Source organism: Bombina bombina, chromosome 6 (assembly GCF_027579735.1).
Source record: "Bombina bombina isolate aBomBom1 chromosome 6, aBomBom1.pri, whole genome shotgun sequence".
Lineage (NCBI taxonomy): Eukaryota > Metazoa > Chordata > Amphibia > Anura > Bombinatoridae > Bombina > Bombina bombina.
Genome location: NC_069504.1, coordinates 779,423,672 through 779,439,938, shown reverse-complemented (window position 1 = coordinate 779,439,938; position 16,267 = coordinate 779,423,672). Strand labels below are relative to the sequence as shown.

General features: G+C 41.0%; 1 protein-coding gene across 1 annotated transcript in view; it reads right to left on the bottom strand.

Annotated features, from left to right (window-relative positions):
* The window catches only part of DDHD2 (DDHD domain containing 2), a 658,501-nt gene that overhangs the window by 145,710 nt on the left and 496,524 nt on the right, over window positions 1-16,267 (bottom strand). Inside the window, exon 14 of the mRNA XM_053718087.1 lies at window positions 6,942-7,044. Within this exon, the coding sequence (XP_053574062.1) occupies window positions 6,942-7,044 (103 nt within the window). The remainder of the gene's footprint in view (window positions 1-6,941; window positions 7,045-16,267) is intronic.

Here is a 16,267-nt window from a genome sequence, read left to right as displayed (position 1 = left end):
AAATCAGGTCACCTAAATGGAAGGCACCACGGCTTGCAAAACCTTTCTCCCAAAAATAGCCTCAGAAGAAGCAAAAGTATCAAACTTGTAAAATTTGGTAAAAGTGTGCAGTGAAGACCAAGTCGCTGCCTTACATATCTGATCAACAGAAGCCTCGTTCTTGAAGGCCCATGTGGAAGCCACAGCCCTAGTGGAATGAGCTGTGATTCTTTCAGGAGGCTGCCGTCCGGCAGTCTCATAAGCCAATCTGATAATGCTTTTAATCCAAAAAGAGAGAGAGGTAGAAGTTGCTTTTTGACCTCTCCTTTTACCAGAATAAACAACAAACAAGGAAGATGTTTGTCTAAAATCCTTTGTAGCATCCAAATAGAATTTTAGAGCGCGAACAACATCCAAATTGTGCAACAAACGTTCCTTCTTTGAAACTGGATTCGGACACAAAGAAGGCACGACTATCTCCTGGTTAATGTTTTTGTTAGAAACAACTTTCGGAAGAAAACCAGGTTTAGTACGTAAAACCACCTTATCTGCATGGAACACCAGATAAGGAGGAGAACACTGCAGAGCAGATAATTCTGAAACTCTTCTAGCAGAAGAAATTGCAACCAAAAACAAAACTTTCCAAGATAATAACTTAATATCAACGGAATGTAAGGGTTCAAACGGAACCCCCTGAAGAACTGAAAGAACTAAAATGAGACTCCAAGGAGGAGTCAAAGGTTTGTAAACAGGCTTGATTCTAACCAGAGCCTGAACAAAGGCTTGAACATCTGGCACAGCTGCCAGCTTTTTGTGAAGTAACACAGACAAGGCAGAAATCTGTCCCTTCAAGGAACTTGCAGATAATCCTTTCTCCAATCCTTCTTGAAGAAAGGATAGAATCTTAGGAATTTTAACCTTGTCCCAAGGGAATCCTTTAGATTCACACCAACAGATATATGTTTTCCATATTTTGTGGTAAATTTTTCTAGTTACAGGCTTTCTGGCCTGAACAAGAGTATCAATAACAGAATCTGAGAACCCTCGCTTTGATAAGATCAAGCGTTCAATCTCCAAGCAGTCAGTTGGAGTGAGACCAGATTCGGATGTTCGAACGGACCTTGAACAAGAAGGTCTCGTCTCAAAGGTAGCTTCCATGGTGGAGCCGATGACATATTCACCAGGTCTGCATACCAAGTCCTGAGTGGCCACGCAGGAGCTATCAAGATCACCGATGCCCTCTCCTGATTGATCCTGGCTACCAGCCTGGGGATGAGAGGAAACGGCGGGAATACATAAGCTAGTTTGAAGGTCCAAGGTGCTACTAGTGCATCTACTAGAGTCGCCTTGGGATCCCTGGATCTGGACCCGTAGCAAGGAACCTTGAAGTTCTGACGAGAGGCCATCAGATCCATGTCTGGAATGCCCCACAGTTGAGTAATTTGGGCAAAGATTTCCGGATGGAGTTCCCACTCCCCCGGATGTAAGGTCTGACGACTCAGAAAATCCGCTTCCCAATTTTCCACTCCTGGGATGTGGATTGCAGACAAGTGGCAGGAGTGAGTCTCCGCCCATTGAATGATTTTGGTCACTTCTTCCATCGCCAGGGAACTCCTTGTTCCCCCCTGATGGTTGATGTACGCAACAGTCGTCATGTTGTCTGATTGAAACCGTATGAACTTGGCCTTTGCTAGCTGAGGCCAAGCCTTGAGAGCATTGAGTATCGCTCTCAGTTCCAGAATGTTTATCGGTAGAAGAGATTCTTCCCGAGACCAAAGACCCTGAGCTTTCAGGGGTCCCCAGACCGCGCCCCAGCCCATCAGACTGGCGTCGGTCGTGACAATGACCCACTCTGGTCTGCGGAAGCTCATCCCCTGTGACAGGTTGTCCAGGGACAGCCACCAACGGAGTGAATCTCTGGTCCTCTGATTTACTTGTATCGTCGGAGACAAGTCTGTATAGTCCCCATTCCACTGACTGAGCATGCACAGTTGTAATGGTCTTAGATGAATGCGCGCAAAAGGAACTATGTCCATTGCCGCTACCATCAAACCTATTACTTCCATGCACTGCGCTATGGAAGGAAGAGGAACGGAATGAAGTATTTGACAAGAGTTTAGAAGTTTTGTTTTTCTGGCCTCTGTCAGAAAAATCCTCATTTCTAAGGAGTCTATTATTGTTCCCAAGAAGGGAACCCTTGTTGACGGAGATAGAGAACTCTTTTCTACGTTCACTTTCCATCCGTGAGATCTGAGAAAGGCCAGGACAATGTCCGTGTGAGCCTTTGCTTGAGGAAGGGACGACGCTTGAATCAGAATGTCGTCCAAGTAAGGTACTACTGCAATGCCCCTTGGTCTTAGCACCGCTAGAAGGGACCCTAGTACCTTTGTGAAAATCCTTGGAGCAGTGGCTAATCCGAACGGAAGTGCCACGAACTGGTAATGCTTGTCCAGGAATGCGAACCTTAGGAACCGATGATGTTCCTTGTGGATAGGAATATGTAGATACGCATCCTTTAAATCCACCGTGGTCATGAATTGACCTTCCTGGATGGAAGGAAGAATTGTTCGAATGGTTTCCATTTTGAACGATGGAACCTTGAGAAACTTGTTTAGGATCTTGAGATCTAAGATTGGTCTGAACGTTCCCTCTTTTTTGGGAACTACGAACAGATTGGAGTAGAACCCCATCCCTTGTTCTCCTAATGGAACAGGATGAATCACTCCCATTTTTAACAGGTCTTCTACACAATGTAAGAATGCCTGTTTTTTTATGTGGTCTGAAGACAATTGAGACCTGTGGAACCTCCCCCTTGGGGGAAGCCCCTTGAATTCCAGAAGATAACCTTGGGAGACTATTTCTAGCGCCCAAGGATCCAGAACATCTCTTGCCCAAGCCTGAGCGAAGAGAGAGAGTCTGCCCCCCACCAGATCCGGTCCCGGATCGGGGGCCAACATTTCATGCTGTCTTGGTAGCAGTGGCAGGTTTCTTGGCCTGCTTTCCCTTGTTCCAGCCTTGCATTGGTCTCCAGGCTGGCTTGGCTTGAGAAGTATTACCCTCTTGCTTAGAGGACGTAGCACTTGGGGCTGGTCCGTTTCTACGAAAGGGACGAAAATTAGGTTTATTTTTGGCCTTGAAAGACCTATCCTGAGGAAGGGCGTGGCCCTTACCCCCAGTGATATCAGAGATAATCTCTTTCAAGTCAGGGCCAAACAGCGTTTTCCCCTTGAAAGGAATGTTAAGCAATTTGTTCTTGGAAGACGCATCCGCTGACCAAGATTTCAACCAAAGCGCTCTGCGCGCCACAATAGCAAACCCAGAATTTTTCGCCGCTAACCTAGCCAATTGCAAAGTGGCGTCTAGGGTGAAAGAATTAGCCAATTTGAGAGCACGGATTCTGTCCATAATCTCCTCATAAGAAGGAGAATTACTAGTGATCGCCTTTTCTAGCTCATCGAACCAGAAACACGCGGCTGTAGTGACAGGGACAATGCATGAAATTGGTTGTAGAAGGTAACCTTGCTGAACAAACATCTTTTTAAGCAAACCTTCTAATTTTTTATCCATAGGATCTTTGAAAGCACAACTATCTTCTATGGGTATAGTGGTGCGTTTGTTTAGAGTAGAAACCGCCCCCTCGACCTTGGGGACTGTCTGCCATAAGTCCTTTCTGGGGTCGACCATAGGAAACAATTTTTTAAATATGGGGGGAGGGACGAAAGGTATACCGGGCCTTTCCCATTCTTTATTTACAATGTCCGCCACCCGTTTGGGTATAGGAAAAGCTTCGGGGGGCCCCGGGACCTCTAGGAACTTGTCCATTTTACATAGTTTCTCTGGGATGATCAAATTCTCACAATCATCCAGAGTGGATAACACCTCCTTAAGCAGAGCGCGGAGATGTTCCAACTTAAATTTAAAGGTAATCACATCAGGTTCAGCTTTTGAGAAATTTTCCCTGAATCTGAAATTTCTCCCTCAGACAAAACCTCCCTGGCCCCCTCAGACTGGTGTAGGGGCCCTTCAGAAACAATATCATCAGCGTCCTCATGCTCTTCAGTATTTTCTAAAACAGAGCAGTCGCGCTTTCGCTGATAAGTGGGTATTTTGGCTAAAATGTTTTTGATAGAATTATCCATTACAGCCGTTAATTGTTGCATAGTAAGCAGTATTGGCGCGCTAGATGTACTAGGGGCCTCCTGAGTGGGCAAGACTGGTGTAGACGAAGGAGGGGATGATGCAGTACCATGCTTACTCCCCTCACTTGAGGAATCATCTTGGGCATCATTTTCTCTAAATTTTGTGTCACATAAATCACATCTATTTAAATGAGAAGGAACCTTGGCTTCCCCACATTCAGAACACAGTCTATCTGGCAGTTCAGACATGTTAAACAGGCATAAACTTGATAACAAAGTACAAAAAACGTTTTAAAATAAAACCGTTACTGTCACTTTAAATTTTAAACTGAACACACTTTATTACTGCAATTGCGAAAAAGTATGAAGGAATTGTTCAAAATTCACCAAAATTTCACCACAGTGTCTTAAAGCCTTAAAAGTATTGCACACCAAATTTGGAAGCTTTAACCCTTAAAATAACGGAACCGGAGCCGTTTTTACATTTAACCCCTTTACAGTCCCTGGTATCTGCTTTGCTGAGACCCAACCAAGCCCAAAGGGGAATACGATACCAAATGACGTCTTCAGAAAGTCTTTTCTATGTATCAGAGCTCCTCACACATGCGACTGCATGTCATGCTTCTCAAAAACAAGTGCGCAATACAGGCGCGAAAATGAGACTCTGCCTATGATTAGGGAAAGCCCCTAGAGAATAAGGTGTCCAATACAGTGCCTGCCGATATATATTACAAAATTCCCAAGATTAAAATAATTCCTCAAGGCTATGGAGTATAAAATATGTTTATATATGAATCGATTTAGCCCAGAAAATGTCTACAGTCTTAAAAAGCCCTTGTGAAGCCCTTATTTACTGTCTGTAATAAAAATGGCTTACCGGATCCCATAGGGAAAATGACAGCTTCCAGCATTACATCGTCTTGTTAGAATGTGTCATACCTCAAGCAGCAAAAGTCTGCTCACTGTTCCCCCAACTGAAGTTAATTCCTCTCAACAGTCCTGTGTGGAACAGCCATCGATTTTAGTAACGGTTGCTAAAATCATTTTCCTCTTACAAACAGAAATCTTCATCTCTTTTCTGTTTCAGAGTAAATAGTACATACCAGCACTATTTTAAAATAACAAACTCTTGATTGAATAATAAAAACTACAGTTAAACACTAAAAAACTCTAAGCCATCTCCGTGGAGATGTTGCCTGTACAACGGCAAAGAGAATGACTGGGGAAGGCGGAGCCTAGGAGGGATCATGTGACCAGCTTTGCTGGGCTCTTTGCCATTTCCTGTTGGGGAAGAGAATATCCCACAAGTAAGGATGACGCCGTGGACCGGACACACCTATGTTGGAGAAATCCAGATCTTTGCGTGTTACAGTTTAACACAAATAAATCCAGAGTCAAAAGAGTCAAACGCTGCTGTCTGCAGACATATTCGGTATTTGCTTTTAAAGCAAATGCAGAATACAAAATGATGCCCATGCCTCGTAAGGACTTGAGAATTCTATTATGCTGTAAGGCAGTGCTAGACAATCCCACGTGCCAGGGAACCACTAGCACCTTAAAATTAGGCCCTTGTGCCCTGGGTTGAAGTCCCAAGACACCCATGGGTGCCCCCCACTTGCCCCATTACCCAAATGTAGCTTGGAGATATATATATATATGTATAAATGATAGGGGTGACAAAAGGTTTCTGGCACTACAGTTATTTGCTGACTCATAGATTTTAAAAACTTCTTAGAGCCCTGTTGTGTTTTCCAATGACACTTCTCTTGTGCACACAGAAGTAAAGAATTTATTTAGCAACTCAGCCTTTACCTGGTCACTGTTGATCACTTTAATATTATCAACTATTATTGTTTCAATGTTTTCCTATTCCTTTTTAATTATATTTCTGATTTCTATTAAAGCTATCTGATGGCCTTTTTACATGCATATGAAGATTCCTCATACACTTGGATGAATTCATCAGTATAATGCTTCTTGAAGGATTTGTACGTCCTATGTTTCTTCCTGATTTCTCTTGGCAAGTTTTTATTGGCCAATTTAAAGAACCAGTCAATACAGTAGATTTGCATACTCAACAAATGCATGCTAAGAAGACAATGCAATAGCACTTAGTCTGAACTTCAAATGAGTAGTAGATTTAAAAAAAAAAAAAATTGTAAAGTTATGTCTATTTCCCCTCCCCCTGTATCATGTGACAGCCATCAGCCAATCACAAATGCATATACGTATAGTCTGTGAATTCTTGCAAATGCTCAGTAGGAGCTGGTGACTCAAAAATTGTAAATATAAAAAGACTGCACATTTTGTTAATGGAAGTAAATTGGAAAGTTGTTTAAAATTACTTGCTGTATCTAAATCATGAAGTTTAATTTTGACTTGAGTGTCCCTTTCACAGTATGTGTTGATATGTACAGTATATTTACTAAACATGGCTTAAAATGTTTTCTTTTTATCCTTTGTGTTTTTTATCTTGTTTTTCATAGCAATAGATTTTACTTTCCACTTCAGAATAAATTCATGTACTAAAAAAATACATATTTGTTTTAAAGTTAAATATAATGAGCACAACTATATATATTAATATAGCCAATGCTCACAAACCTGTATCATTTAAAGCAGGGCTCAGCAACCTTGGCAACCCAGATGTTTTGGAATTACATTTCCCTTGATACTAAGCCAGCCTAAAGAGTGAGCATCATGGGAAATGTAGTTCCAAAACATCTGAGGTGCCAAGGTTGTTGGGCCCTAATTTATAGGGTTAATTCTATTATCAGATTGTTGATGTTGTCTTCAAGAAGACAATCATTTTTTTACTGTTACCTAAATGCATCCTTTTTCTTCCTTTATGATGAGGAATCAGCATTGGCTCAAAGGGTTCGTCTTTAAACACCAATGGTTCAATCCTGAATGCAACTGGATCAAACTGTAAGAGATATCAAGCAGAAAAATGAGTGAATTTGGTGTGGATGTAATTACTAATTCTATTTATATACATAAGGGATTAATACTTGCTAGAGATAAAAAAAATATCAAGGTCTATGGGCAAGCTGCCAGAACAGATAAAAAGACTATGGGGCATATTTATCAATGTGCGAGCGGACATGATACAAAGTAGCATATCATGTCCGCCACACATCGATAAGTGCATATGCTGTTGGCATTTATCATTGCACCAGCAGTTCTTGTGAACTGCTGGTGCAATGCCGCCCCCTGCAGATTTGCGGCCAATCGCCTGCTAGCAAGGGGTGTCAATCAACCCGATCGTATTCAATCGCATTGATTTCTGTTCGGGGCCTCAGAGTAGCCGTTCGCATTTACTTTCAATTTGTAATATGAAACGCAATTTAACCTGCATGCAAACCAACGCAAAAAAACTTCTAGCTCAATTAGAGTTCCAGTGAAAGTGCTAAATAGTGCTAAACTCATAATCTCGGCCCACATGTTTAAATAAACAATTCTTTATTAAGATATGTTCTGTAACGTGTGTATCTCTCTCTCTCTCTCTCTCTCTCTCTATATATATATATCTATATATATAAATCTCTATCTCTCTCTCTATACTTTCTCTCTCTCTCTCTCTCTCTCTCTCTCTCTCTCTCTCTCTATATATATATATATATATATATATATATATATATAAAAATCTCTCTCTCTCTCTCTATACTTTCTCTCTCTCTCTATATATATATATATATAAATCTCTCTCTCTCTCTCTCTCTATATATATATATATAAATCTCTCTCTCTCTCTCTATATACTTTCTCTCTCTCTCTCTCTCTCTATATATATATATATATATATATATATATATATAAATCTCTCTCTCTCTCTATACTTTCTCTCTCTCTCTCTCTCTCTATATATATATATATATATATATATATATATATATATATATATATAAATCTCTCTCTCTATACTTTCTCTCTCTCTCTCTCTCTCTCTCTCTCTCTATATATATATATATATATATATATATATATTGTTTAGAGGAAAAGAGGGGGGGAGTAAAAGGGAGTAGAGTTATAAGAATGGTACCAGGTTTAGCCTATATTAATTTGTAATAATAGTATTCTAATTACTAGAATTTGAGTTTGTATATAACAACAGTGAGACCTGGAGTGGATTATTCAATAGGGCAACTGACAACAACTAGACAAACTAGTTGTAACTGAGAGTACAACAAAGTTTAAAGAGAGAATAATTCCACTGAGTATTATCAGACTAACTCTACTAATATCAAAAAGTGTTCAAAATAATTAAATCGTTCCCAATCATTCATACATTAAAGTTTATTAAATTAACTAAGGAACTCACACTCATTCAGTAGCAAAGGCTGTGAATTAAAACCACTTGAACTCTGTGGTTTGCGTAATAGCTATTAGATATATCAGTCCACTATTCAATATCCCCAATCCGTTTTTGAATTAGAATTAACTAAGCCCTTACAATCCGAGGGCTGTATTAATATTAATATATGATAATAAAGGATTGGAGGACATAAATTAAACCACTTCTTAATCTATTTTCCACAAGAGTAAGCACATTAAAAACAAAACAACAGGAGAGACTAAGCTGCCCCTGCCGGACCCCTGACGCGCGTTTCACGAACGCTTCCTCAGATATATATATATATATATATATATATATGAAAGTGGTGACTGGCTAAGCAAAATATGGCCATATTGTGTGACTAAGTTCCCAATATTATTTAAAAAAGAATAGTTGTCTCTTGATGTATATGCAGGCAATTTTTTGCAGCAGTAAAAAATATGTTGTGCTTTTGAAAATGGATGTGCGCTGATACCTCTTTGTTTGTGTAATTACTGGGTCATATTGGCAGCACTCCCAGATGTTGATATAAACTTTTTGTAAGGTGTGCTAAAAAAACAAATTTTGTATTTGTATTTAAAATTACCAGGGAGACTGACCATCTCCCATTGGTTTAAGCACCCCACCCAAGTTCAGGTGTGCTCATAACAGTGTTAAAGAGTTGTGAATAAAAAGCCAGGGAGTCTCATTCTATTATGAAGAGTAAAAGCAGGAATGTTTCAGCCCTCTGTGGCAAAAGGACTTAGAGTAGGACCAGTCGAATTGGGGCACCTTGAAAGTGGTGACTGGCTAAGCAGAATATGGCAATATTGTGTGACTAAGTTCCCAATATTATTTAAAAAAGAATAGTTGTCTCTTGATGTATATGCAGGCAATTTTTTGCAGCAGTACAAAATATGTTGTGCTTTTGAAAATGGATGTGCGCTGATACCTCTTTGTTTGTGTAATTACTGGGTCATATTGGCAGCACTCCCAGATGTTGATTTAAACTTCTTGTAAGGTGTGCTAAAAAAACAAATTTTGTATTTGTGTATATATATATATATATATATATATATATCTCTCTCTCTCTCTCTATATATATATATATATATATATATATACTAAGAAACAAAACATACAAAAGCGTGTGCTCCAGAAATCAACATATAAGTGCATATAGTAAAAAAAAATTACAGTTTATATGCATATGCCAAAGAGGAGTAAATTAGAAAAGGAGGAGCACTACCAGCATTGTTAAAAGTCACTTTATACTTTATTTGAAAATTGTTAAAATTAACAAAGGCACACTAGGAAAAATAAACAGCTCACGTATTTTGGCCGTAGCCTTACTATTGTCATGAAGGGATTTTCTGATTAAAGTGTAATTAAAACATCACTTTTTCCCTTCTCTATTCCCGAGAGGATGACCTGGCGTTTTTCCCCCTCATGATGACATGGAAATAATAAATAGTATAATTGGAATCTAATAGCTTTTAGTTTTTTCTCCTTAAGAGACTCTATATGGTGTATTTTTTTTGTTATATAAGAATATTGAGTTATTCAAAGTGACTTTTTTTTAATGATATGTATGTTTAAATGTATTTCTTACTTTTCTTTTTTTTCTGGCATCAATGAGATTGTGTGTGTATGTATGTATGTATGTATGTATGTATGTATATATATATATATATATATATATATATATATATATATATATATATATATATATATATATATATATATATACATACACAATCGTATGCAAAGGTTTAGGCACCCCTGACAATTTCCATGATTTTCATTTATAAATAATTGGGTGTTCGGATGAGCAATTTCATTTTGATCTATCAAATAACTGAAGGACACAGTAATATTTCAGTAGTGAAATGAGGTTTATTGGATTAACAGAAAATGTGCAATATGCATCAAAACAAACTTAGACAGGTGCATAAAGTTGGGCACCCTTGTCATTTTGTTGATTTGAATACCTGTAACTACCTAGCACTGATTAATTGGAACACACAATTGGTTTGGTGAGCCCATTAAGCCTTGAACTTCATAGACAGGTGCATCCAATCATGAGAAAAGGTATTTAAGGTGGCCAATTGCAAATTGTTGTTCTCTTTGACTCTCCTCTAAAGAGTGGCAACATGGGGGCCTCAAAACAACTCTCAAACGACCTGAAAACAAAGATTGTTCATCATTATGGTTTAAGGGAAGGCTACAAAAAGCTATCGCAGAGATTTAAGCTGTATATGTCCACTGTCAGGAACATAGTGAGGAAATGGAAGACCACAGGCACCGTTCTTGTTAAGGCCAGAAGTGGCAGGCCAAGTAAAATATCAGAGAGGCAAAGGCAAAGGATGGTGAGAATGGTTAAAAACAGCCCACAGACCACCTCCAAAGACCTAAAACATAATCTTGCTGCAGATGGTGTCACTGAGCATCGTTCAACAATTCAGCGCACTTTGCACAGGGAGAAGCTGTATGAGTGAGTATGCGAAAACAGAATTTATGTTTACCTGATAAATTACTTTCTCCAACGGTGTGTCCGGTCCACGGCGTCATCCTTACTTGTGGGATATTCTCTTCCCCAACAGGAAATGGCAAAGAGCCCAGCAAAGCTGGTCACATGATCCCTCCTAGGCTCCGCCTTCCCCAGTCATTCGACCGACGTAAAGGAGGAATATTTGCATAGGAGAAACCATATGATACCGTGGTGACTGTAGTTAAAGAAAATAAATTATCAGACCTGATTAAAAAACCAGGGCAGGCCGTGGACCGGACACACCGTTGGAGAAAGTAATTTATCAGGTAAACATAAATTCTGTTTTCTCCAACATAGGTGTGTCCGGTCCACGGCGTCATCCTTACTTGTGGGAACCAATACCAAAGCTTTAGGACACGGATGAAGGGAGGGGGCAAATCAGGTCACCTAGATGGAAGGCACCACGGCTTGCAAAACCTTTCTCCCAAAAATAGCCTCAGAAGAAGCAAAAGTATCAAACTTGTAAAATTTAGTAAAAGTGTGCAGTGAAGACCAAGTCGCTGCCTTACATATCTGATCAACAGAAGCCTCGTTCTTCAAGGCCCATGTGGAAGCCACAGCCCTAGTGGAATGAGCTGTGATTCTGTCAGGAGGCTGCCGTCCGGCAGTCTCGTAAGCCAATCTGATGATGCTTTTAATCCAAAAAGAGAGAGAGGTAGAAGTTGCTTTTTGACCTCTCCTTTTACCAGAATAAACAACAAACAAGGAAGATGTTTGTCTAAAATCCTTTGTAGCATCTAAATAGAATTTTAGAGCACGAACAACATCCAAATTGTGCAACAAACGTTCCTTCTTTGAAACTGGATTCGGACACAAAGAAGGCACGACTATCTCCTGGTTAATGTTTTTGTTAGAAACAACTTTCGGAAGAAAACCAGGTTTAGTACGTAAAACCACCTTATCTGCATGGAACACCAGATAAGGAGGAGAACACTGCAGAGCAGATAATTCTGAAACTCTTCTAGCAGAAGAAATTGCAACCAAAAACAAAACTTTCCAAGATAATAACTTAATATCAACGGAATGTAAGGGTTCAAACGGAACCCCCTGAAGAACTGAAAGAACTAAATTGAGACTCCAAGGAGGAGTCAAAGGTTTGTAAACAGGCTTGATTCTAACCAGAGCCTGAACAAAGGCTTGAACATCTGGCACAGCTGCCAGCTTTTTGTGAAGTAACACAGACAAGGCAGAAATCTGTCCCTTCAAGGAACTTGCAGATAATCCTTTCTCCAAACCTTCTTGAAGAAAGGATAGAATCTTAGGAATTTTTACCTTGTCCCAAGGGAATCCTTTAGATTCACACCAACAGATATATTTTTTCCATATTTTGTGGTAAATTTTTCTAGTTACAGGCTTTCTGGCCTGAACAAGAGTATCAATGACAGAATCTGAGAATCCTCGCTTTGATAAGATCAAGCGTTCAATCTCCAAGCAGTCAGTTGGAGTGAGACCAGATTCGGATGTTCGAACGGACCTTGAACAAGAAGGTCTCGTCTCAAAGGTAGCTTCCATGGTGGAGCCGATGACATATTCACCAGGTCTGCATACCAAGTCCTGCGTGGCCACGCAGGAGCTATCAAGATCACCGATGCCCTCTCCTGATTGATCCTGGCTACCAGCCTGGGAATGAGAGGAAACGGCGGGAATACATAAGCTAGTTTGAAGGTCCAAGGTGCTACTAGTGCATCTACTAGAGTCGCCTTGGGATCCCTGGATCTGGACCCGTAGCAAGGAACCTTGAAGTTCTGACGAGAGGCCATCAGATCCATGTCTGGAATGCCCCACAGTTGAGTAATTTGGGCAAAGATTTCCGGATGGAGTTCCCACTCCCCCGGATGAAATGTCTGACGACTCAGAAAATCCGCTTCCCAATTTTCCACTCCTGGGATGTGGATTGCAGACAAGTGGCAGGAGTGAGTCTCCGCCCATTGAATGATTTTGGTCACTTCTTCCATCGCCAGGGAACTCCTTGTTCCCCCCTGATGGTTGATGTACGCAACAGTTGTCATGTTGTCTGATTGAAACCGTATGAACTTGGCCTTTGCTAGCTGAGGCCAAGCCTTGAGAGCATTGAATATCGCTCTCAGTTCCAGAATATTTATCGGTAGAAGAGATTCTTCCCGAGACCAAAGACCCTGAGCTTTCAGGGGTCCCCAGACCGCGCCCCAGCCCACCAGACTGGCGTCGGTCGTGACAATGACCCACTCTGGTCTGCGGAAGCTCATCCCCTGTGACAGGTTGTCCAGGGACAGCCACCAACGGAGTGAATCTCTGGTCCTCTGATTTACTTGTATCGTCGGAGACAAGTCTGTATAGTCCCCATTCCACTGACTGAGCATGCATAGTTGTAATGGTCTTAGATGAATGCGCGCAAAAGGAACTATGTCCATTGCCGCTACCATCAAACCTATTACTTCCATGCACTGCGCTATGGAAGGAAGAGGAACAGAATGAAGTATTTGACAAGAGTTCAGAAGTTTTGTTTTTCTGGTCTCTGTCAGAAAAATCCTCATTTCTAAGGAGTCTATTATTGTTCCCAAGAAGGGAACCCTTGTTGACGGAGATAGAGAACTCTTTTCTACGTTCACTTTCCATCCGTGAGATCTGAGAAAGGCCAGGACAATGTCCGTGTGAGCCTTTGCTTGAGGAAGGGACGACGCTTGAATCAGAATGTCGTCCAAGTAAGGTACTACTGCAATGCCCCTTGGTCTTAGCACCGCTAGAAGGGACCCTAGTACCTTTGTGAAAATCCTTGGAGCAGTGGCTAATCCGAACGGAAGTGCCACAAACTGGTAATGCTTGTCCAGGAATGCGAACCTTAGGAACCGATGATGTTCCTTGTGGATAGGAATATGTAGATACGCATCCTTTAAATCCACCGTGGTCATGAATTGACCTTCCTGGATGGAAGGAAGAATTGTTCGAATGGTTTCCATTTTGAACGATGGAACCTTGAGAAACTTGTTTAGGATCTTGAGATCTAAGATTGGTCTGAACGTTCCCTCTTTTTTGGGAACTACGAACAGATTGGAGTAGAACCCCATCCCTTGTTCTCCTAATGGAACAGGATGAATCACTCCCATTTTTAACAGGTCTTCTACACAATGCAAGAATGCCTGTTTTTTTATGTGGTCTGAAGACAATTGAGACCTGTGGAACCTCCCCCTTGGGGGAAGCCCCTTGAATTCCAGAAGATAACCTTGGGAGACTATTTCTAGCGCCCAAGGATCCAGAACATCTCTTGCCCAAGCCTGAGCGAAGAGAGAGAGTCTGCCCCCCACCAGATCCGGTCCCGGATCGGGGGCCAACATCTCATGCTGTCTTGGTAGCAGTGGCAGGTTTCTTGGCCTGCTTTCCTTTGTTCCAGCCTTGCATTGGTCTCCAGGCTGGTTTGGCTTGAGAAGTATTACCCTCCTGCTTAGAGGACGTAGCACTTGGGGCTGGTCCGTTTCTGCGAAAGGGACGAAAATTAGGTTTATTTTTGGCCTTGAAAGACCTATCCTGAGGAAGGGCGTGGCCCTTGCCCCCAGTGATATCAGAGATAATCTCTTTCAAGTCAGGGCCAAACAGCGTTTTCCCCTTGAAAGGAATGTTAAGCAATTTGTTCTTGGAAGACGCATCCGCTGACCAAGATTTTAACCAAAGCGCTCTGCGCGCCACAATAGCAAACCCAGAATTTTTCGCCGCTAACCTAGCCAATTGCAAAGTGGCGTCTAGGGTGAAAGAATTAGCCAATTTCAGAGCACGAATTCTGTCCATAATCTCCTCATAAGAAGAAGAATTATTATTGATCGCCTTTCCTAGCTCATCGAACCAGAAACACGCGGCTGTAGTGACAGGGACAATGCATGAAATTGGTTGTAGAAGGTAACCTTGCTGAACAAACATCTTTTTAAGCAAACCTTCTAATTTTTTATCCATAGGATCTTTGAAAGCACAACTATCTTCTATGGGTATAGTGGTGCGTTTGTTTAGAGTAGAAACCGCCCCCTCGACCTTGGGGACTGTCTGCCATAAGTCCTTTCTGGGGTCGACCATAGGAAACAATTTTTTAAATATGGGGGGAGGGACGAAAGGTATACCGGGCCTTTCCCATTCTTTATTTACAATGTCCGCCACCCGCTTGGGTATAGGAAAAGCTTCGGGGGGCCCCGGGACCTCTAGGAACTTGTCCATTTTACATAGTTTCTCTGGAATGACCAAATTCTCACAATCATCCAGAGTGGATAACACCTCCTTAAGCAGAGCGCGGAGATGTTCCAACTTAAATTTAAATGTAATCACATCAGGTTCAGCTTGTTGAGAAATTTTCCCTGAATCTGAAATTTCTCCCTCAGACAAAACCTCCCTGGCCCCCTCAGACTGGTGTAGGGGCCCTTCAGAACCAATATCATCAGCGTCCTCATGCTCTTCAGTATTTTCTAAAACAGAGCAGTCGCGCTTTCGCTGATAAGTGGGCATTTTGGCTAAAATGTTTTTGATAGAATTATCCATTACAGCCGTTAATTGTTGCATAGTAAGGAGTATTGGCGCGCTAGATGTACTAGGGGCCTCCTGTGTGGGCAAGACTGGTGTAGACGAAGGAGGGGATGATGCAGTACCATGCTTACTCCCCTCACTTGAGGAATCATCTTGGGCATCATTTTCTCTAAATTTTGTGTCACATAAATCACATCTATTTAAATGAGAAGGAACCTTGGCTTCCCCACATTCAGAACACAGTCTATCTGGTAGTTCAGACATGTTAAACAGGCATAAACTTGATAACAAAGTACAAAAAACGTTTTAAAATAAAACCGTTACTGTCACTTTAAATTTTAAACTGAACACACTTTATTACTGCAATTGCGAAAAAGTATGAAGGAATTGTTCAAAATTCACCACAGTGTCTTAAAGCCTTAAAAGTATTGCACACCAAATTTGGAAGCTTTAACCCTTAAAATAACGGAACCGGAGCCGTCTTTATATTTAACCCCTTTACAGTCCCTGGTATCTGCTTTGCTGAGACCCAACCAAGCCCAAAGGGGAATACGATACCAAATGACGCCTTCAGAAAGTCTTTTCTATGTATCAGAGCTCCTCACACATGCATCTGCATGTCATGCTTCTCAAAAACAAGTGCGCAATACAGGCGCGAAAATGAGACTCTGCCTATGACTAGGGAAAGCCCCTAGAGAATAAGGTGTCCAATACAGTGCCTGCCGGTTATTTTACAAAATTCCCAAGATTAAAATAATTCCTCAAGGCTATGGAGTATAAAATATGTTTATATATAAATCGATT